General features: G+C 38.5%; 1 protein-coding gene and 1 long non-coding RNA gene across 6 annotated transcripts in view; one reads left to right on the top strand and one right to left on the bottom strand.

Annotated features, from left to right (window-relative positions):
* The window catches only part of Lmo7 (LIM domain 7), a 178446-nt gene that overhangs the window by 130701 nt on the left and 23369 nt on the right, over positions 1-24376 (top strand). For 3 of the 5 annotated variants that reach the window (XM_048341230.1, XM_048341232.1, XM_048341231.1), the window contains exons 10-16: positions 1913-2629; positions 3637-3666; positions 8915-9032; positions 11211-11353; positions 12611-13049; positions 14666-14971; positions 23669-23783. In XM_048341230.1, coding sequence (XP_048197187.1) covers positions 1913-2629; positions 3637-3666; positions 8915-9032; positions 11211-11353; positions 12611-13049; positions 14666-14971; positions 23669-23783 — 1868 coding nt within the window. Of the gene's footprint in view, positions 1-404; positions 606-1912; positions 2630-3636; positions 3667-8914; positions 9033-11210; positions 11354-12610; positions 13050-14665; positions 14972-23668; positions 23784-24376 lie in introns of all 5 variants that reach the window. The other 2 variants (XM_048341229.1, XM_048341233.1) reach the window with 2 other exon arrangements.
* On the bottom strand, positions 17199-18091 carry LOC125348196. The gene is made up of 2 exons (XR_007210318.1): positions 17827-18091; positions 17199-17796 (listed from the first exon to the last, which is right to left on the bottom strand). It is a non-coding gene; the product is annotated as an uncharacterized LOC125348196 (long non-coding RNA).

Raw genomic sequence — 24376 nt, 5'->3', positions numbered from 1 at the left:
GTTTGTTTTTATGCACGTTTCTGTTTTCCCAGAATTCATCCCATCCTTTGGCCTGGTGCATTCTATGTGCATATTTGATGAGAGGTAGAGGAGGACTAGTTTCACATTGAACATCTATGGGATTTCTGTAATTGAAATAAAAGTTATTAGTAAGCTTTAGAGCTTAATACGGTGGTGCACACCAGTAATCCCTTTACCCACAAGGCTGAGGCTGTTGGAGCATGAGTTCTATGCCTGGGAAACACAGGAAGACTGTAAGCAACAACATTTTGCCACCTTAGAATCTGGATCGTAGAAAGCTTGCTTCTGTATGCAGCCATAGCTTAGCACTGGTTTTAGAAGTTTCATTCTTCAATTCCTTGTCTCCTTCTGTTCCTCCCTTTCTCCCTCTCACTTCTCGGTAGAAGGAATTCAGACTCTGAGGAGGAGGATTCAGGCTGTGACAGAAGCTCCATCATTTTTAGTAGATTACAAAAAGCAGAGCATAGGTTAGACAACAACTGCCCAAGACCTTCACTCTTGCTGGAACTTGCCACCAAATGGGCCATAAAGTCACGGGACACTCACGCAGCCAGCAGGACCAGTGCTGCTTCGTCTGAGCACAGGTGCCCCGTCTGCATGAGCCACCTGCTTGGGATCTGGGCTCAGATCCCTGCTCCACCCGCTTCTGCTGCTCCTTTAATCTGAGACCAACGGTGCTGGGTCAGGGAAACTTAACTCGATAGGTTGAGTACCAAAGCATAATGTGTAACACACTGCTTTCTACGTGAGTGTGTAAGCCCAGGAGTCTGCCGAACTCAACACTGTTAATTACAATAATGTGTCAGGCAATATATATATATATATATATATATATATATATATATATATATATATATATATGCATGCCTGTTGTTTTAGACAGAAAAGTACAACTTAATCTTTTCAGAAGGATTACTAATTTTACAGTTGTATTTAGAGATAGAGAGAAAGAAAATAATTTCTAGGTAAGAAATGGGGAAGGACAAGTTTGGGAGAATGTGAAGAGAATTCTCCATGTTCTCTTTTTTTTTTTTTTTTTTTTTTTTTTTTGGCCAGTCCTGGGCCTTGGACTCAGGGCCTAAGCACTGTCCCTGGCTTCTTCCCGCTCAAGGCTAGCACTCTGCCACTTGAGCCACAGCGCCGCTTCTGGCCGTTTTCTGTATATGTGGTGCTGGGGAATCGAACCTAGGGCCTCGTGTATCCGAGGCAGGCACTCTTGCCACTAGGCTATATCCCCAGCCGTTTTTTTTTTTTAAACTTCAGAACAGGGGTGGGGATATGGCCTAGTGGCAAGAGTGCTTGCTCCTATACATGAGGCCCTGGGTTCAATTCCCCAGCACCACATACACAGAAAACGGCCAGAAGTGGCGCTGTGGCTCAAGTGGCAGATTGCTAGCCTTGAGCAAAAAGAAGCCAGGGACAGTGCTCAGGCCCTGAGTCCAAGCCCCAGGACTGGCCAAAAAACAAACAAACAAACAAAAAAAACCAACTTCAGAACAGTTTGACTTTTTTTTTTTTTTTTGGTACTCTTCATCACACATATTATTGCATGAAGACCATGTTGCACAATTCTTGAAACTTTGTAAGATCATTCCTGCTGTAGTGGAGGGATGAGGCCCCAGGTGAGTGGAAGGAGGAAGTGGGCAGCAGTACTGTGGGTTATCCTGTGGCCTTGTTAGGGCTCCCCTTCCTGGGAAGTGCACCTGTTTCTTTAAATAGCACCCAGGACAGTCATGAGTGATGGCAGTATGTGCTAGGTTGTCTGCTTGCAGTTGTCCTTCCCGTGACCCCTAAAATAATTCACCCCTGGCCTAGTTAGTCTGTTCCTAATTACCTTCTCTCCCTTATACTTAATAAGACTCTCCCTTCCTTTTTCTTTTCTGTGCTTCAGTCAGTTTCTATTACTTCAGGCTCTCCAAACATACTCTGACGACATCTTGTCTGAAACAAGTGTCAGACTTGATCCCACTTCCGGCCCAAGGCTCATCACACGCAGAAAGAACCTCCCTCATGCACCAGGCTTAAGAAGAGATGACCTTGAGATGCCGGCCTTGGATCCTGATTTAGAAAATGATGATTTCTTTGTTAGAAAAACGGGGGCTTTCCATGCAAATCCCTGTGTTATTCGAGCTTTTGAAGACTTTAGAAGGTTCTCTGAGCAAGATGATCATGTAGAGCGAGATATAATTTTGCAATATAGAGAAGGTGACCTCGTACTTCCAGATTTAGAAAAAGATGATATGATTGTTCGCCGAATTCCAGCACAGAAGAAAGAAGTGCCTCTGTCTGGGGCCCCGGATAGATACCAGCCAGTCCCTTTTCCTGAGCCCTGGACTCTGCCTCCAGACATTCAAGCAAAATTCCTCTGTGTACTGGAAAGGACATGTCCACCCAAAGAGAAAAGTCCCAGCTGTAGAATATTAGTTCCGTCCTATCGGCAGAAGAAGGACGATATGCTGACTCGCAAGATTCAGTCTTGGACCCTGGGAACTTCCGTTCCTCCCATGAGTTTTACCCCTGGTCCCTGCAGTGAGGCCGATTTGCAGAAGTGGGAGGCTATCCGAGAGGCCAGCCGACTTAGGCACAAGAAACGACTGATGGTTGAGAGGTCAGAGTGTGTTTGTGCAAGAATTGCGCTTGTCCTAGATGGTCTTTGTGTGACTTTTCTTGTGGGGGAAAAAACAAAACAAAACAAAACAAACCCAGCATCAGATTGTACAACTCTGCATGTCGTGTGCCATTTTGAAGCATCCTGTAAAACTTTCATTTGCTTTGAGAAAAGTTTAATCATTTCGTGGGAAAAATATTTGCACAACTCTTAGGCCTATTTAAGCAGGTATATATGCAAATCTTGCCTTTAGCTTTAAGTGTGTGATACTACTCTGTCTGCCATGTGAAGTTCCATAAGATACTCTCAGTGATATTTCTAGATTTTTATTTGCATGTCCGGGTATTTCGGTAATAGTCTGGTTGTGGTTGGTTTTGTGTGCTTCTCATATTTTGCGTGTTTGATATTTTTTTTGATGTAAAAAAATTGCCCTTACAATGTGACATTGCAAATCACGTTTAACTTGGAGTTTTGTTTCTGACTTAGGGGTTTCTTTTTGACTATCAAGTTGTAATGTTTTTGTTTTTATTTTGTTTTTTGGTTCATGGTTTAAAGTTTAGGGCAAACTTTGTTAAAATGCATGAATCTTACTGTCGGCTGAATTTTTCGTGTATGTGGTTGTGGCCATTTTGTGACAATTTATATTTTATGTTACTTGCCTTTTTTAAATGAATTTTGAGTGTGTTGAATTTGAGGATGGACAAATCTGCCCAGGCCAAATTAATTAGTAGACCCAAGCCTAACTTGGTTGCTGGTAAGTAGTAAACTTTATCATATGTATTTGAGGTTCATTTGAGGAAGAATATTTACTTTTCACCTGATCTGAGGTATTTTTTTGACATATGACATCCATGAAAACTTGACATGTGATCCAAGAATGGTTAAAGAGACAACCTTTTGAGATTTGTCCATCTCCAATAGACTGACAGAAATTGAACATTTAGAAACTAACACAACTGGAGAAAGTGGTTATTAGTTTTTTAATTTTTTGTTTTCTGGTTTCTTAGACTCTTTCAAAAAATTTATGGTGAGAACGGGTAAGTTTTACATTTCACAGTGGCAAAAATCTGCATATTGTTTGTCTCTTTGTGTAGCTTGTCATCACTCTTCTATGTTGGCATGTTGCTAAGTAGGGTGTATGTTAAAGTGCATGAGATTCTTTAAATGGGAAATTATCAATTAACTTTGCAGCCTAATGGTAACAATCCTGTGTCTAAATGCTCAGTGCATGAAGCTCTAGATAAAACAAAAATTTTTATAGTACTAGAACTTTACATTTTGGCTCCATTTCTTTTTCCATTTTTGTAATTTACTGAGCTGATTAAAATAACAACAGCATTTGCCTAAGACCATGTATGTTTTTTTTTCATATTTGACTGCTAAATAAATACAATTCTGATTTCCTTGAGTATCTAGAAAGACACTAGTGTTTAAGTATTATAGAATGCAAAAAGTTGGTATAATTTATATGCTTAGCTCACAAGAAGCTTAGGTTATAGAGATGGAGGGAGGAATTAATCTTTCATCATTAGTATTTGGAAACATTTTTTCAGATCCCTAATTAGAATAGAAAGTTATAATATGGCTGTGTATGTATATACAGCAAAATTGAACTTCCAAATTGCAAAAATTAATCTTATTTCCCATGTTATTGCAAGAACTGTATTTATAAGCTAATTCTCAGTTTTTGCCTACTAATTTTAATTCTCATCTGATAGGTATCATAATAAATTACAATACAAAGGCTATCTAGAACAGCTGAAATTTAAAAGTAAGTCCTTCACGTCCAGTGTAATATCACCAGTCTTTCTATAACTTTGGGAATCTTATTGCTAATAGTTTTGAGTAAGAGAAGAGAGTTTAAGAATTCAAGCTTTTTAATTTTCCTAAATCTTAGCTGCTAAGTATCTTCCCCTTGCTAGTTTTCTTTTATCTATAAGCAACTCTAATTTTGGTAACATTTGATCAGCTGAATAGTCCAGAAATCATAGAAGCTATCAAACTTATCATTTCATATACTATTATTAGCTATTCTAGATGTCAAAAATGTAATTGAGTGATCAGCAGCTTATTGCAAGTACTTCTCAATCAGTAATTTAAAACATTGGGCTCCCCACCTGTTTTCAGGGTGCTGTGTAAAAGCATATTTCCCCTGTTGAGTCCCCTGTGAGAGTAAGCAGGCTGTCTTCAGCATGACACTTAAACAACTGCTGTTCTCAATTCATGAGAAGGAAGCTGTCTTAACTTGATTAAATAATAACTGTCAGAAAGACTTTTCATTTGTAAGTCACATAAGAGTGTATAATATAAGCAGGTCACTGGAATAGTTATTTTTTTCAGAGGATACAGTACTCAGAGTACAAACACTAGATGGGCGTGGAAACAAGCTGTACTAGCTTGATTGTACTTCCTCCTCCTTAATGAAGGGGGTGCTATGTGACTGTGTTACCCTGGCTGGGGTGGAACTCAGTGGTAGAGTGCTTGTTGAGCCAGTATTGTCCTAGGCTTCAATCCTCAGTACTGGGCTGGAGTTAAGAAAAGGAGAAGGAATAGTCTAAGAGGGAGAGACTAGAGAGAAAAAAACCTAAATAGCGAAATTCAAAATCCGGAGGATTTCTCCAAACTATAGCTAGCAGCAGCAAATCGTTTTGGTAGACAATTCCCAGAGAGTTATTTGGAGAGCATAACATTTGTTTTAAAGATGGTTTCCCATGCAGTTGAGTGCCAAGCTAACTACACAAATAAAGCAAAGTAGATAGTAAATTGAGAGTGATGAATAATGCATGAGCTGTCAAAGAATAAAACCCAATGTGGAAAACTAATGTAGAAAACCTAATGTAGAAAAATCAAATGTGTTTTCAAGCAGTTGAAATGAAACCTATCCTATGGGAGTTTTTCTACCTTCTTTTAGTTACCAATGCTTTCCTTAAGTTGATCTTCAAATATAAGTTGAAACAGAATTATGTGCTGGATTTTACTTACAACCCATTTCACATTTATGCTAGATGATTGTTTTCTCTGAAAATATACTGGAAAGCCATTATTGCTCAACATTCTGTAATTAAAAATTAAATGCTTTTTTTTTGGTAAGGACCAGCTTAAAGAGACAGGTACAAATTGAGTAGTTATGTGAAGTGATTTCAATTCAGAATGTCAATTTATGAGTTCAAGGCACCTTGATCAATGTTACTCAAATTGAGTTCTTAGACTATTAAATTCTAGCCTGTTTTTTGAAGTATCATCATCATCATCATCATCATCAGTATTTGAATACAGAGCCTTGTGCATGTTAAGTAAGTTCTCTGTTTCCAAACTATACCCTAGACCAAGGGCTTGCTTTTTACTCAGCATTTAATAATTGTCAGTTTATTTTTACTAAGACGCTTTGCTTTTTGTATATGGTTGTCAGTTCTAATGTGTGTGCTTTTGTGTTGCATGAACTTACATCTGCATGGTTCCGTGAAGTTTGTAAATTGATTGTGTGGCCTTCTGACGTAAGGTTCTAATGACAGATCAGTATTCATCACAAAGATATATAGAAAGAATCCCAAATGTGATTGTAACCATTGAGTCTTGTTATCAGTACCAACAGGAAGTAAATTCTAATTAAATGTGAAGTTGTAATTACAGACAACAAAGACACATTTACTTCATTTATGGAATGTGGCTGAAAGGAAGGGAAAATAAAGCTTATGTGGGTTACTTTCTGGGGATTTGTTGACCTAGGGGATTGTTGGTAATGTCTAGAGATATTTTTGTATTGTTACTGCCAGGGGTGTGTATATGCTGCTTTGTTTTACTTGGGCTTAGAACCCCAAACAACAAGTAATTTTTCTGCTTGAATATCAATAAGTGCTGCCATTCAGAAACTGATTAAGATGGTAAATCTAGAAATGGAAAATAATCATGATACTACCATATTCTGGCTTATGGTAATTTCAAAGCTATCACACAGATTTCAAAATGGATTGCTTTTTCACTGCATTCCTATAATACAAATGGAAATATATTTAGAGATACATAAATAACTATGTTCATTTTCACCTCTGAAAGTTAAGAGACCAGTAATGTAGTGTTATAGAAATTTGATTTGCTTTGTGAAGCTATCTGATTTTATATTTAGGAAAGTTTGCCCATGGTTGGTTCTTTGTGGTCGCTTACTCCTTAGGAGCTATCTGTCAGATTATAAAATAATATTTCTTAATCATAGGGAAAAACTGCCAGTAACATTATAGGCAGTCAGAGGAGCAAAATAGAGCTGTGCTTTGTGGTCTTGTTTTATGATTGGTATCTTTTTCCTTAAACTTTCCTCTACTTTTGTCCTCTCATAAATTCTATAAAAAATTCTGTTTGACTGAAAAGGCAAGATATTACACTGAATTTTATTGACTTTTATGATTGTATTCACACACCATTCCTCTTTCCATTCATCCACTCCTTGCCATTAGCCTGTAACTCCTGCCCACCAGACTAGACATCTTTCAGCTTTGACATTCCTTTGTCAAACTGTTCCTTGTTCATAGGTATTGTACCATGGTATCTTCTGCCTGTGTATACCCATACTTGATATATTAATACATTATATAGATTCACATATACTTATAACAAATGTAGCTATAAACTTGTGCCTTCTAGAACCATGAAACAGCTCTTAGATGAATTGTAGGAGAATTATGATGAGATTTGCCAACAAATAGACCATCATTCAACAAATCATACTAGACATGTGTAGACCTTGACTGCTTTCCTAAACAATCTTCCTGATGCCTTTTCCTGTTCTCTCCATTTGGTGGCACACAAATGGGTGTTATCTGAATTTCAGAGGCATGGAGAAGGAGAAAGGGGGTCAAAGTGTGGCATCACTCATCCATTTTGAGTAGTAAGGGTAAGGGTGGCTTTGCTGGGATCTAGAGTGTTGGCACTAGAGATGGAAAGAGAAACTGAGAAAGAAGAGTTGATAACTAATTGAAAGTGGGTAGAAGAAAGAAAAGTGAAAAATGGTTCTTAGGTTTCAAATGCTGATCCTTGGAAGGCAGGTCACCCTCATTAACTACCACAAAAAGGAAAGCAGCTTCGAATTTGATTATGTTAACAATAGCCATGTGTTTAGTGAATAAGGTTTACAAAACCCTTCTGAGATATTATTTCAACTGGTCCTTTTACAGAGGAGGTGCTGAGGGAATATCCGTGCAGAAATGTTTATTCAGGAAGCATTGAAAATGAGTCAAAGGAGGGGCAGGTCCCCAGGCTGTGGACTTGGGGTCATTTGCATGGGAGTGCTAAGTGCATTTCTGAGCTAACTAAAGGAGAGGATCTAATGAAGGAAAAGTGATGGTTGAATTGTGGAGAAGGCAACAGTTTAGGTGCCTAAGAAAATGAGTTGGGATTCACTTAAATAACTGAAAGTGTAGTCAAGTTACAATGCAATAAACTCAGAAGTGCAATGGGAAAGAACAGCTAGGATTCCCCACCTTTAAAGTTCTCTATCTCTGCAGTATTCAGATTTGACTCCTTCCTGTCTGGGAGGCCATTTTGATGTGTCTCCTCTGGTGTGATTTACCATGTACATTGGGGTAGGAGACACATGCATGCACCTCTTTCCTCTCTGTTCATTGGTTCCCTTCTTGGATTGTTTCACTCTTCTAGAGCTAAATCTCATGTAGAAGTTGCATGCTGGGCATGTGAATGTTGCCTCCATGAAAGGGAGGGCAACCAAGGTGGTCTCACAGGCTGTCGGGAAACTACCTGTGGTCCTTTGCGTCCCGGGCAGTGGTGTGTGGTAGATCTTTGTGAATCTTTGACAAGAAGCAGTACATCTATTCATGATATTGAACTTGAGGAGAAAATATCAGGTAATCATTAAATTATTTAGCAAGTGCCCCAAAAAGGCAGCCAAACCTTAATAGCTTATCTTTAGGGAAGATAGAAAAATAAAAGACTCATGATTCTAGTGATGGAGTATGAATTTTTTTTCTGAAATAAGCCTTTCATGAATTAACTGTTTACACATGAAACATGGGATTATCATTATTTTTTTTCCTATTTGTGCAGAGTTAATTTGGTTCTTTTGAAAAAAATCCACATTTGAATTGAGTGCGAGGCTCTTGTTTCTGCATTTTGGAAAAATACCATTTATCTCTGTAGGGCTGTTTCTGTGATACTATCACTGAAGTGTCTAGGTAGTATAGTCGAAATTTAGGTGGAATTTCCACGTATAAGCCCAGCCTGCCTCTTAATGCTCTCGGGTCATGTGAACGGCGGTGACCAGGTGTATTTTTGTTACAGGAGTAAGTCCATGAGCGATGTCAGTGCAGAAGATGTTCAAAATCTGCGTCAGCTGCGGTATGAGGAGATGCAGAAAATAAAATCCCAGTTAAAAGAACAAGATCAGAAATGGCAGGATGTGAGTATTCTTAAGTTGGGAGCAGATTACTTGTTGCATTTTTCCTTTTCTTAAAGTCAAAATACTTAAGTGACTATTTCCCTTGCAAATATAGTGTTTGCCTCTGCAGACATGTAACAAAGAATTTTAAACTTTTTCTGGCCTATTGTTGGTGCATGTTTTAAAGGCCACAGTAACCTAATATGCAAATATTTAGGATTTATTATGAGTAGGGGTACTACACAGGTTGTTGGCATTTAGTAGAGATTAAAAATGGTTTTAAGGTTTATTGAGAAGATTAGGATGAAACATAACCTAGAGTACAATTGTGGCTGAAGAAATCATTATTGCTAAGAATCAAAATTGAGATGTTTTAACTGAGCTGACATCTATATATCTATATCTATATCTATATTAATCTATCTGTCTATCTATCTATCTATCTATCTATCTATCTATCTATCTATCTATCTATCTATCTACATATAATCTTAACCCTAAAGAAAAAAGTATAACCTTTTCTTTTTTGAATGTAGTAGTTGTTATAAAAAAATTATAGTAGACAAGCCATAAATAAGAAAACCATAGAAGTTTGATGACAACTTCATGGTAGAGAGTTAAGAGGTAGCCTGAACTAGGAGATTAGAGAGAGCAAACCTAAATTATCATAGGAAATAAAATCTATTAATAAAGCAACCACTGATTTGGGTACCTTTCTGAAATTCAAACCCTTCTTTCTTTGCAGGGGGGGGGGGTCTCAGTTTTCAAAAGGCAATGAAGGTTGAGTTTGGGCCTCCCTCATTTATATGAAACCTCATTTATATGATCCCTAGCACTGCCAAACAAATAAAAACAAAAAAAGAAATGAAAAATCAATAAGGTTTTATAAGAAATTACCAAAATGCCTGGCGAATTTGTTGATAAAAGAATAACTCAGAGAGGGATATCTTTTAAGTTAAATCAGATGAAAATTCATGCCTCTTACCTTTTGGGATTAAATGCATAATGCCTTTGATTTTTCTGGACATGGTTCATATTGTTTGCTGGCTGTTTGAAAAGCAAGAGTAGCCTTCTGTGTTCCCAAAGGGTATCATCAAACTTACTTTGCATGTCCTAAGGGTGAGGTTCCTTTTAGCCTGAGACCTTGAATGTACTTCTTTTGTTTATACATGTTTTAAATTTTATTATTATCTTTAAGTAGTTGTACAAAGGAGTTGCCATTTAACAAAACAATTTATGAATATATCTCTGATCAATGTCACCCCTTTCAACATTCTGACTGGAATGACTCTTGCTGTTTTTAACATGGCATTTCTCTGCTTTAGAGTCATAGCTTTCAAAATGTCTTAATCCACTTGGAGTCAGAACAAGACTGTGTGGCTAGGGGTAGATGAAAACTGGAGGTAGGGGGATTGTCTAGGGCTCATCTGGTTAGATTAGGCCTACCATTCGGGAATAAGGAAAAAACAAATGTTGGCTAGTTTATGTAGGATCTTTCTCAGTGCCATAAGCTATGTGCAGTTTACCCATTTTGAGATCATGTAATATTCTAGTCTGGCTTGCCCAGTGGAACCTTTGCAAACTCTTCCTTTCTGGAGGTGTAATGACTCTCTCTCTTTACAAACTTTGCTTTCCTAAGCAATCCTATGGCACTTGTTACTGATCTTTATTTCCATGTCTGCTTCTTCCCTCCAGAGTGAGCCTTCCATGGAAGGAACAATGTCTCGGTCAGCTATGTGTTGCAGAGGCTTCAGCTCCTGTTTGCTGAATGAGATTGTTCACTTGTGCTTTACTGTGACAGTTACATTTCCATTGCCATCTTCCTAGTGTACACATTCACATCACAGCCATATTTGTGGAGTGAGATGAAAAATAAACTTGAACCACTTCCTGCTAGGTCTACCCTAGCACCTCATTACAAGCATTTAGCATTCTGTGTGAAGTTTGCCAGGAGGTGAAGGCAGTATCTAGGAAAACAAAAATGGGGTTGTATCTTATTAGGTCAGCTTTTGCAGACAGACACATAAGATAAAGGCGTGGTACAGAAACACTGGCTATAAAAAGCAAAATGAGGGCACCTGGGCACAAGTGGGAGTGAGTGGTTTCAGCAATGTAACAGGATAGTTGGTGTACTCTCGCTGTTCACAGGGGGCGTGTAGAAATTCAGGTATGACTGGGCTGGTGTGATTTTTCTGTCAGGACCTTGCAAAATGGAAAAATCGCCGGAAAAGTTACACTTCAGATTTGCAGAAGAAAAAGGAAGAGAGGGAAGAAATTGAAAAGCAGGCACTGGAGAAGGCAGACAGAAGCTCCAAGACGTTTAAGGAGATGCTGCAGGACCGGTAAGAGGCTGATGTTTGGAGATCTCCCTACAGCAGGTAGAGGTTTTATCTAAGTGTGGTGACACAGGAGTTGTCCAGGGTTAAATGTTGATCAAGTGTGTACTAAAACAGCCAGGGTTTTGCTCTGCAGAGGAAAAACCCAAGTGTTTCTGAAATGGTGACCTGTATTAAAAGGAAAGAGTGCTTAAGCTAGGTGAGCAATAGTTCTTGTCTCATGCACATTTATTTGCTTGTAGAGATGGAACGTATTGTCTCTATTTGGTGCAGAAAATACCCTACTTTTTACTCTTTTAAAGTAATTTTAAGAACAGAAAGGGATAAGATCAGCTACATTATAAACTAAATTATGTAAAATATAATAAAGTTCCTTTTTAAGACCCAGTGGTAGAACTTCAGTTATATTTAAAAGGATATAGAAGCATAAGTGTATGAATTTGTTGATTTATTCTTTGTGTTACAGCATAGCAGGGTGAAGGTCACATTTACACTTTCCTCTAAAGCAGTTACTGTGTGAAACCCTAGCATATTTATGGGTCAGGGAGAAAGCAAATATGGCTTAAGAATAATGTCAAAAAGGAAATATACTGCTGGGTTCGATTAAACAGAGCCTCTTTGTTTCTGAAAAGCCAATGATAAACAGAGTTTCATTTACTTAAATGCAAGAGGGAGGTATATATGCTTGTAACTAAATACTAGCTATTTTTTAATCAACTCTATGAATAAGAATACTGACTTTTAATCTATAATAATTATTCATTGATGTTTAATCAAAGTGCATGGTACGATACACTGGATCTTTATCCAAGCCTAAGTCTAAGTGCTTCTATTTTATTTTTAGTACTACATCGCAAGTTTATATAGGAAAACTCACAATGTGATAAAAAAAATCTACCCTTTTGCAGGGTTAAATTGGATATCAGCCACTTATATATAATATTTTAATTTTTCTGAAGGGTTAGTGGATAAAACTGTGAATAATTCCTTGTTAGAAATTCCTTGTTTTGTTTTCAAACTCTTTTTATGACTAAAAACAAATCTTTTTGAAGTATTTGAGATCCTCTTTCCTAATAAAAGTCAAGCTCTTATAACCTTTTCTAATTGTGGCATTAAGAACTATGTATCACTTTACGCTTAGTGTTGTGTTATTGTGAGTCAGTAATGGTTTTATTTCTGGGCCTCTTAAACATTAGTAATTGTCTCTCACTTCTGGGGTCAAATGCATAACTCTGTGGTGATGGTGCATTTCTTTCTGCTAAGGGAATCTCGAAATCAAAAGTCTACAGTTACATCGAGCAGGAGATTGTATTCTTCTGATGATATATCGAATGATGAAGGGCTCGTTCCTTCACTGACTCAGTCGGAAGCCAGTTACCAGAGCCAGAGAGCAGAAGAGGAGGGAACACCTTCTCCTACTGAATTTCCTAAAGAAGCGTCTACAAGTTTCCTGAAGACACAGGACAGTACAGCCACTGAGACAGGGCTTCCTTCTCTACCCCCGGCAGAAGAACAGCACTCAGCCCCTTTGTCTTCTCAGCATTCACTGACTACACGAATGGAGGTGACTCGAGTTTCAGCTTCAGCTTCTCTCCCCAGAAGCTACCAGAAAACTGATACAGCCAGGTTAACATCTGTGGTCACACCGAGACCTTTTGGCACTCAGTCAAGGGGAATCTCATCACTTCCCAGATCTTACACGGTAAAAAAATGCTCCTGGTTCATCTAGTCTGGTCTGAAGTGTAAAACATTAGGGAACTTGTGCAGAGGCTGGAGTTACAAATACGTACATGTAAAATGTCTAATATATGTATACACACATATATGCACATATATATTTATAAAGCATTTGTATCCCAATTTATATTCAATAGAAACTTAATGCTTAAAAACAGCAATGATGCAGGATGTTGAAAGTTGAAGTAGGACTGATAAGGATGAGTAAGGTTGATTCTAAGGCAAAGCATGGATTTTTAGTGTCATATTTCTTTCAAATATAGCTGTTGCAAAGTATTAAGTTGAACAATATTAAATTGACAATAGTTATCTCCTGTTGAGCTATGCAAACAGTCATTTTATATGGTTTAACCTAAATATTTTTGAGAGCTTTTATGCAAATTTGTGCTTTATCCTGATTTCTCACCTCAACTTGTTAGGTTTGAATATCATGACTAAGGCATTTTACTCTGACATATGTATTTCTATTTTATTGGGATTTGGAAGCATGCAGAATATTGCAGCACATTTCCTGATTATGAAGTGGCCCATGTGAGCTTAGATTCTTGGAAAAGAAGTAACACAGTTTGAAGATTCATGTTCACATTCTTTTCCTGCCAGTATGCAGTCTTAAAATTATTTTTTAAAAAATTACAGTATTAGAGGTGAGGGAAATTAGCAAACCTCTGACTACTTTCCCTTCTTTAAGAGATATACAGAGATATTTGATGACATAACGATTAAATTTGTAGAAGAGACATGATCAACATAGTCAGGATGAATGACAATGGAGAAGAGGGCTATCACACTGTATCATAAACAAATGGATAATATCACTAGGATAGAAAATATTTCTATAAATTGTTAAGGCAGAGGTCCGCCCTGGAAAGAGAGAGAAAATGAATGGCCAACTCAAGAGAGAAGAAATTTGAATGACTGATAACATAAAACATACAGTGCCTCTCAGTCTCGTTAGAGCAAGAAAGAGGCATAGGACTGTAACCTGTACTCAGGTTACAGACACCTAAGATGCTGGAAATGCTTAGTGTTGGTGAGGAGGCAGAGAAATGGGTGCTTGTATTGCCATAGCTTTCTTTTCAGAGATTGTATATATACAGGTAGATAGATAGATAGAGTATAAAACCTTAGATCTAGCAAGTTGGAGAGGATCTGGGTTATTAAAATACAAAGTTCTAGTTATAAAGGTCTATGGAAAATTAGTTGTCATAATTTTGGGGAGAGACTGAAAACATCAGACAACTTTAAATGCATATCAAATGAGTAAACTACTGATATTCATGCTATGGAGTCTATAATTGAAAGAACTAGCTTAAAGTCCCTGTTGACCTGGGGTGATGTATACAAGCAAAGCAATTTTCGAAGCATGCATATAGTAACAACACTTTTATTAAAATACGATTCTTCCTACTGGGTTCACCTGTTGGTGTATAAGAATGAACTCCAAGCTTCTAACGGTAGTTACTTTGCTGTGAGAAGCATATGTTACTTTAATAGTTTTAAAATATTAATGAGTATCATTTTTCCAAACAGAAAATAAAAGCTAACAGAATATCAAGTTTAGAAATGTTGTTTCCCATTCAGATGGATGATGGTTGGAAGTATAATGGGGATGTGGAAGGAACTAAGAAAACTCAGCACAATTTGGCCAGCACTCCTGCCCCGAAGCCTGACACCAGCCAGCTTGTTTCCAGCGTGTCCAGCGAAATGGATGCAGCCACGGGAGAAGGTGTGACGAGGCTGCCTTCTCCCGAATCTCCCTTCTCATCTCTCTCCCAAGAGGAGGCTGCCGCTCCTAAAGCCACACTCTCCTCCACGTCTGGTCCCGATTTACTATCTGACTCTGGGGAAGCGAGAAGCTCACCACAGAGAGAGGTCTCAAAGTCCCAGGTGAGTGCAGAGGGCTTTTTTTTTTTTTTTTTTTAAATTATCAAGACTCAGATAGATACTTAAATCTGGGAGCAATTATTTTAGTTCTTGACTGCTATAGGACAAGCAGATCATGTGTTTATTTTTCGTATATCTTAGAGAAAGTGAATCTCTTCACTGAGTTATGCATCTAGAGAAACTCCAAGATCTGTGTCTCCAGAGAGTGTTCTACAGTTCAGCAGTTTCTGGTGCTGAAATAATTGGAGGTTTGTGGTGGAGAACTAGAGTATTTGTGGGTAATCAAACACTTTTCCTTTTCCCAGGAAATTAACTGGCCATCAGGAGAAATCGATGCATCTGATGGGTGCTGATCTCAAGATAGCATTTAATTCCTATCGATTTTAGCCTTCAAGTGACTTTTATTTATTTATTTATGCTGGTGCAGGTCTTGAGGCTTGATTTCAGCTCACAGCACTGTCTCTGATCTTCTTTAGCCCGAGGCTAGTGCTCTAGCTTTTGAGCCACACCTCCATCCCTGGCTTTTTGGTGGTTAATTGGAAATAAGACTCTCACAAACTTTCTTATTCATCTGGGCTAGTTTCAAACTGCTATCCTTAGATCTCAGCCTCCTGAGTAGCTAGGATTACAGCCAGGTGTGAGCCACTGGTACTTGGCTCTAGTGACTTTTTAATATTGATTTATACTCTTGAATGTCCAGACTTTGGGGACACAGTTTATCTTTCTCTTCTCCCTTTTGTAGGTCATGCGGCTTGAACTCAGGCCCTGGGCACTGTCCCTGAGTCTTCTGCTCAAGGCTAGCTCTCTACCACTTTGAGCCACAGGGCTACTTCTGGTTTTCTGGTAGTTAATTGTCAATAAGAGTCTCACAGATTTTCCTGCCTGGGCTGACTTTGAACCATGATCCTCATATCTCACCTTCCTGAGTAGCTAGGATTATAGGTATGAACCACTAGTTCCTGGTTACATTTTTAAAGACTTAGAAGTACAGTTAACATGGTAAATTTGAGTGGATGGGAACAATAGCTATGTTATGCTTAGGGAACATAAGGTGAGAGTGGGTATATAAAAAAAGAGGAATGGCATCTTTTGTTTTATACTTGCCTTCACCTTTGCCAATAGCAAATTCAACGAAACAGCTTGCTAAATTATGCTTTGCATGCTCCCTCAGGGTGGCAGCTGGTGAGCTATATGCATGGATTAAGGGAACAGGCCCCTTGTAATTGGTGGGTGTGTCCCTGGCTTTTGAAGCTCTGAGGAGCCCAAATTAACCTGGCATCATTTCAGGTTTCCTCATGAATGGATTTATGCTCTTCTGTTACCCATCTTCAAAGGGTAATCTACCAAAGAAAAGTTAGGCTTTATTTAACCATTGGAACTACTGACAGCTTTAAACATTGATGTCTTTCCTATGGTCACAAGGAAAGCAGCCTCAGAACTTACTGACTGGAGAGACTGGAGAGGATGTGAATGTATAAAGTGGCTGGTGAGAAATACATAAGTAGCCTTGTACAAGAATCTCCCTAGCCTTCATTTAAGTTCTACAGGTGTTCAGAGAATAACAAAATCCAATACAGTGTTTCTGGACCTCTGGATTTCTTGGTTGCTTTGAAAAAGGGTATTCTTTTTCATCTTCCTCTCTTTCCTGACTTGAATTTCTGTTTGTAATGTCTTTGTAATTCTGTCCCCAGGATCTCCCTAGGTAGGTGTTAACTGTTTCTAACCCAGTTTCATGTACTTTTCTATCAATGAAATGCTTTATAAACAGTCACAGGTGTTTGTGTATTCTCCACAGGATTGTATCATTAGCTTGCTTTGGTGCTGCATTAGACTAAGTAATTTCTCTGCTCCAGAGGCTCTCGGGTGGTTTGGGATGACTGGTTGACTGAAGTTCAGGGCACTTACAGTAGGGATGTTTCTCATAATGTTCCCTAAATTCCCTTTGTAGTACCATAATAGCTAACGTTCGAGTGCTTCACACAGGCCAGTGGGCTTCTGGAGTGAATTGTCATGGTGATTCCATGATGTCAGCCCTGGCATTAACATGTCTATTTTATAGATGTGAAAATGGAAGGAGAGAAAGGTGACTTTTACTCCTCCAAGGCTATACACAATATCAAGTGATAGAGCCAGGATTTGAACCCAGGCAATTTGATCTAAGATTGCTTGCGTTTTGATGTATTATGGGAAAGAGGTCATTCAGCTACACAAGAAAGCTAGCTTTTTTTTCCCTTGAGCATATCTTATCTATTTTGTCCTATTCTCCCATTTGAAAATATTTATCCCACCTACCTCTGCTCTTTGAGGTTATTTTCTCCCTTCAGTGCCTGGGAAGACCATTTCCTTCTGAAACTGAGGTATCTAACTCCCCTCTAGTTGTGACTGAATTTTAACCCACCCTCGAACGCTTCACTGGCTGATGTCTTCCTTGTCCCATGGATTCATGTGTTCCTACTACACTGCTACTCTTGTGCCTTCCACTGTTTACATAAACCTGACAGTTAATACTGACTTGAACGGCATTGAAGGCCTCGATTCCTAGTCTGAAGTAGGAACTTAATCCAGAAGGTGATTTAGAGTTCTTAACTTCTGCTTTAGTGTGGGGATTTTAAGACTTAAGGAGTCTTTTTAGGAATTCAAGCTCTGTGATGTTATTTAGAATTATTTTAAGAAAGCCAAGTCTGCAGGCAGAGACTGGTTAGGAGCCCCTCATCAGGGAATTTTTGGTGTTAAAGTGGTTTGTGCCATAAAGAAGGAAAAGGATGAGGAAGGAAAGTGGTTCATATGGCCTCATTTCCAGTCTACCCACAGGAATTTTCTTTCCTTCCCTATTGCTGAGCTGGTCCTCCTTCCAGCACCCCTCTCCTCCCCACCCCCCGCCCACACACACCTTTTGGCCTTTTCTCTTCTGATTAGTACAGTTCTCCCAGGCTTCCTCACCAATCCAAGCTTCCAGGCAGTTCTGAGGAAGACTTGGAATCTCTTTCTGTCTCCAACCATATAATAGATGTGGCTTGCACAGTTTTCTCCCCAATTAGTCCCATAGATTTCTTTCATTTTCTTTAAAGAGCTTTAGTTGCACAGAAGGTTTTCAATGAACATACCAGTTTAAGTGTATGATGCATCTCCACCAATGCCACTCCTTCCATCGTTCTCACCCATCTCTTCCAACCCCACCCATGCCCTCAAGGATTAATCCCCTGAAGATTAATCAATAATTAATCTATACTTTAAAGACGTTGTTTGTGTATACACACATATGACCCTCGATATGTTTTCATATATGTTTATAATTTTAGACCTACCTTCAAACATGAGGGAAAACATGGAATGTTTGTTTTATTGAGACTCTGCCCAGAACTATAAACAGTCATTGAATGCTGACTAAGACAGCTTGGCTTTCGCTAAGGACATGAGGGATTTTCTTTGGTCGATCTGGAAAGTACTTAACCAGCATGTATACCATGTTTAATAGTGTTTCCATGGCAAAAGAGAAAATGATTACCAAGCATCTGCTGACTGGCTAGGCACCATAGCAATGTTTCATTTAATCTTCCCATCAACCTTCAAAGCAAATGGTATTATTCCCATTTTTACTAGTGAAACACTTAAGATTTTAGAGTTCTGTGACTTGCCCCAGGCTGGTAAAATGCTTCAGCCACCATGACAGTGTCTCTGACCCTGTTTTGTGAAATGCAGCATGCTGAAATGTGAGGACTGCCTTATATGTTGTTGTTGACCTATTTTATTTTATTTATTTTTATTGTCAAGGTGATATACAGAGGGGTTCAGTTACATACATAAGGCAGTGAGTACATTTCTTGTCATACTTGTTACCACCTCCATTTTTCTTCCATCCTCCCCCTTCTCCCCAAATCCCCTCCCCAATTCCCCTTCCCCCAAGTTGTACAGTTGGTTTACAACATATTGTCTTGTCAGTATTGCTGTTGTATTGGTTCGCCTTTTACCCTTTGTCTCGTCATTTTGATGTTCACCCTCCCTCCGCTGATTCAAACAAACATATATACAATACCGAGGATATGAAAATCAAATACAGTGACAACAGAGGCTAAATCATAGGGAAGATAAACAAAAGAAAAAAGAAATAATTTCACTAGAAATTTAAAAATGAAGTTTGTTACAGCATACTCCATAGCAGCAGAGAGGCAGGTAAATATAAAGATGGACTGGAAGGACAGACAATGCAGGTAGGGGTAACCTTAGATTTGGAGAGATAATGCCTCTGAACTAAGTGTCTAAGGGAGGATGGAAAGGAAGAGTGACTTGAAGTGAGTATATGATGGTGAACTGCATAGCACATTATCAAATGCATGTGTGTTGTGAAGAGTTGGGGTGGGATTATTGTGTGGAGTTTGGGGGGACTGGTTAAAAAGAAGAGGCAGAAAGGGGTGCAGGAAGAAACTTGTGTTTCTAACTTTGTCACTAATTAGCTGGTGGTCCAGTTAACCGATATGTGAAAAGCAAGAGGTGGAAGAGGAGGTCTAGGAAGGAAGATAATGAATTTAGTTTTGGAACTGTTGGGACTGGACAGTAGTGGAAGATATGGTCATGAACGTGGTGACTCAAAAATGTTGGAGACTGAGAACAACATAAAACCAAGAAAGAAGAGCAACACATATTTGAAACAGAGAAGGAGCTAGAGAGATAGGGAAAAGGCCAAGTGCATCTTTGGTTGGGGGGGGGCAGGCTATAACATCTGTGTAGGGCTAGGATTTCAGAACTCTTCATTACTGGTCTCATCCCACTAATACCTTGAAAGACATGAAACTGTGTGGACTTATTCCAAGATGATGAATTTTCTCTATTTTCCTTGATTTGACCCTCTAGCTATACGTTTTACTGTTAGGAAAATAGTTTCGGAAGGAAATAGATTTTTATTCTTTTTACTTGTTAGTATATAAGATTTACCCAGTTTTTCCATTAATTCTCATCTATGGAGGAATGAGAATCTTAATCCTTCAACTCCAAGAAAAATAAATCTTATTGTGTCATTCTGGGTTATGTTTGTCCTTGCATTTAAGCTGGGAAATGGAATTCTAGTACTCAGAAGCTCAGGGAGGAGGATCAGAAGTTCAAGGCTATATGGTGCTGCACCATGTCTCAAAAAATTTACACATGCACTTCAGCTACATAGTCTGACAGTTGGAAGGGCAATGTCAGCTTTTATTGTGTACTTTAGTTCAAATTGTACTGAATTTGAGGGAAATTGTTTTTATTTTGGGTGCCATAGATGACTATTATTTTTTCTTTTCTGTCATGGATAACTGAAACCACCCAAATAGTTCATTTTTGACTCATCAAGAATCTAGATTTCCCCTAAAAAGTTATTGTCTCATTCCACTAAGTTAAAAACGTAATCCCTCCCTTACCTTCTGGAGCTTGGATCCACTGTAAAAAAAAAAAAATCCCCTTTGTGTGTATGTTACAGAGAACAATGAGGAAGTAGAAATCATTTCTGAAATCATTACTGAATAGTTCATGCTTGAACACAGTTATAGCCATGTTTACATGCAAAGCATCTCAGGAATAATCCATACAAGAACTCAGCATTCTGCAGAAATGCCTCAGCGATGGCCACAATGTGGGGACATTCAAATAGGGCTCTGCAACCTTTATCCTCAAACTGCTGTCACCTGCTTTAGTACTTGTGTGTGTATGTTTGTGTGTGTGCATGCGTGCACACGTGTGTCCGCACACGCGTGCACTTGCTTGCTTGCGCTGAGGCTTGAATTTAGAACTTGAGTGCTGTCCCTGAGCATTTTTTGCTCAAGGATAACCTACCTCTACAGCTCCACTTTTGGCTTTTTTGGTAGTTGATTGGAGATAAGAATCTCATAGGCTTTTTTGCCCTAGCTGGCTTTGAACCAGGATCCTGAAATCTCAGCCTCCTGAGTAGCTAGGATTACAGCTATGAATCACCAGTACCCAGTTTAATTCTTTCTCTCTCCATATACATATACATATGTGTGTGAATATATGGATAGCTGTCTATTTGTCTATCTATCTATCTATCTATCTATCTATCTATCTATCTATCTATCTATCTATGTACCTATCTAAGAGGAGGAGGCATAAGATTTCATTTCAGAGTAGGTTACTGAGAACAAAAAACCTGGAAAACCAGTGTCACAGCAAGAGAAAAGCCTCTTGTAGCCTGGGTCACCTGATTATCAACAGGTGTAAGTGTAATTGCCCACTTGGCTGTCTCTAGGACCAACAAAACAGACTCCACACTGTAGTAGCAATGGCCAGGGCTTTCTCTTCGTCAACATGTTCTGAGGGGTGGCTATCTCTTTCACGTTTAAACAGAGCTCTCTTCATTGCCAAGCTAAGAGCAGCTGTGTTTTTGTTTTAGTTTTGGTGTGAGGTAGACAATTTTTCTGCATCTAATGTATTTGTGGGGCTCTTTCCTCATGGCGTAGACTCATTCTCCTTTATCTTATATTTGGTAGAAAAGGATAATATTCATTTGCTTTCTCCCACAACGTATTTTTTAAACGTAGCTTGGAGCCATTAAAACTCCATCCCGTCTCTTATTCAAGCAAAGAAACCTCAGTTTGTGGTTTGAACATCTAACCTATCATCTTTCTCTTTGTCCTTATTTAGCAATGGATCCCACACTTTAATTGGCTTTAAGTAAGAGCTTTTTTATTTATTTTTTTGGAGGGGGGTAAGTGTGGTGAAGATGACCACTTATTTTTATTGAGTCACCTCTAAGTGGTGTGTGGTGTAGGGTTCAGGGAATAGATCTAACCATTAAGTTTTTCTATTCTTAACCAAGTTTTATTACATTCAGATTGGTGTTCATCAGGCTCTTCCTGTACCTGGATGCCTTTATTTAAACTGCCTTTCATAGGGCTAGCTGCTGGAAACTTCCTTATATTACTATCTACGTTTGTTTTTCTTGCTTCAAAAAACTCCACAACTACTGTTGAAGAGTCAGAGATTATTTCCTAGGAATAAGAATTATTTTGAATTTTACCAAGTGCCAAGCACTGTGCTTTATATGGAATCAATACACAATAAATATATGTTGAACTGATGAAGAAGTACATAGTGGTATAACACTGGCATGCATCCGTGTAGCATAGAAAGTTCTCAATACTTTGTTCAGTGTCTTCTTTGCTTTTCTTCTATTCTTATATTGTGTCTATATATTTTTTCTCAAAATATTGTTCCTTGAATTTGTGTGTGTGTGTGTGTGTGTGTGTGTGTGTGTGTGTATACATGTGTACATGCATGCATGTATATGTGCCAGTCCTAGGGCTTGATTTCAGGGCCTACACACTGTCCCTGAACTTTTATGCTCAAAGTTAGGGCTCTCTCCCTTGAGCCACAGCATCACTTGCCGTTTTGTTTTTGATTTTTGGTGGTCAGTTGAAAAAACGAGTCTCACAAACTTTCCTGCCCAGGCTAGCTCTGAACTGCGATCTTCCCATCTCAGCCTCACGAGAAGCTAAGATTACAGGGATGAGCCACCAGCACCTGGCAGTTACTTGGATTTTATGCTTGTTTTATTGGTGGAAAAACAGAGAGAACTTTTATGAGTTGGCCTCAGGTTTAGGTTTCATTTCTAATAAAATAGAGAGTTGATCAGCCTGCTTTCTGGAAATGAAAGAAACATTGGGAAGAATGTTTTATGTAAGGTGAGTCTAAGACTTTAATGATGATGAAGCAAAGAACTGAAAGACTGTTCTGGTAAAGTATTGGATTAGAATTTGTATCTGTTGGTTACCCCAAATAAAACAATATGTAAATTATGAAAGATGAAGTTTTCATAGAGAGTTTGGTTTAGAAAACAAGAAAGTCCTGGGGACCCTTGGATTTGTTTTTGTGTAGTATAGAGAGGGGGATTCAGGATCCCCACCTTCTGTCTAGGAAGCTATTGTTCTGGGGCTTCAAGAGCTGATGATATTTCAAGTAAGCGATAATTTGTGTGGAACTCAGGGAATCTCTTGGCATCTTAGGATGTCTTTCCTCATGGGAGATTTAGTTCTGTCTTCTGTAGCATGCATATCAGCAATGCCCTCTCTACCAGGTCATCCTAAGGCAGCTGGACAAGCAACAGGCCTTGTTCAATTTGAAGTAGTTGGTACTGGTGGCCCTATTGTGTCGGTGAGGCATTTGAGTTTTTCAGCTAAGTACATTTCATGTTAGAGTTGGGCTTTTGTTTCGTTTTGAAGTATGATGTGTCTCTGATGGATAGTACTGGTGGACCTATTGTGTCGGTGAGGCATTTGAGTTTTTCAGCTAAGTACATATCATGTTGGAGTTGGGCTTTTGTTTCGTTTTGAAGTATGATGTGATCTTTAAAATAAATGATTTATCTAGTTCAGTGTCGGGCAAGGAAACACATGTTTACAAATTAGACTTAATTGTATGGTGGGCAAAAGTTTAACTTTAATAATAGCCAACTGATCCATAGTATTAATATGAAGGAAATATTCACTGACAACAGATTTTTTTCCCTTGTTCTAAAGGACAAATAATAATCCACTTGGTGATACTTGTATAAGTAAAAAATTTTAATCAAAGCCAAGGAGAAAAAAAAATGAAGCTTCTGGTTCATGAAACAACTCAAGGGTACCTTGTATATAGCTTCCCATCTTCTGAGGATAGACTTTCTTCTGTGTGGGTGCCAGGGACACCGGACACCAGCGTTTCATGTTTTGTTTTCAGGATCAGTTCAGCGATATGAGAATCAACATCAACCAGACGCCTGGGAACAGTCTTGACTTTGGGTTTACAGTAAAATGGGATTATTCTGGGATCTTCGTGGCATCAGTTGAACCAGGTAAATTGTAAAGTTTACTGAACTATCTTCTCCTTTGTTATCTTTACCTTCTGAGGGAAAAATAAAGAAATAAAATATTAATTTGCTTTAGGAGGAGAGAATGTGTAAAAAGAGTCATCCTCTTTTCTGAAGCTGTTAGTTTGGTTACTAATTACTTTTTATGTATGCTCCAGGCTTAATTAATTTTAGGGTAGAAGTCTTAATTCTTTGACTTTATAGAATTTGGCAAAAATCTTATTCTTATTATTCTTACTATTATTTTTGGAAATGCTAATAAAATAGTGCTAAATTTGAAGTAGTAATCAGAATGAAATTTCCCTCAGTAGGTATGCTTTGGGGTAGATACATACACACTGTATGTAGATTCTTTCTATTGTGTTTAGCTTTTATCCTTCCATGGTAGGGATCAAACCCAGGTCCTTGTGCATGCTAGCGGAGTGTTCTAACACTGAGCTACATCCCCAGATGAATGCACAGTGCCTTTGATCATCCTAAAATGTTGTTTGTGGCTTCTGCAGCCCTGGCTCTCTGTAAAATATCAATATAAAGACTCAAAATAAGAGATATTATATTTGAGGGAAGGACTTTGTTTA

This window comes from Perognathus longimembris, chromosome 3 (assembly GCF_023159225.1).
Source record: "Perognathus longimembris pacificus isolate PPM17 chromosome 3, ASM2315922v1, whole genome shotgun sequence".
Classification (NCBI taxonomy): domain Eukaryota; kingdom Metazoa; phylum Chordata; class Mammalia; order Rodentia; family Heteromyidae; genus Perognathus; species Perognathus longimembris.
Note: the sequence above shows the minus strand (reverse complement) of the source record. Positions and strands in the feature narration are given on the sequence as shown.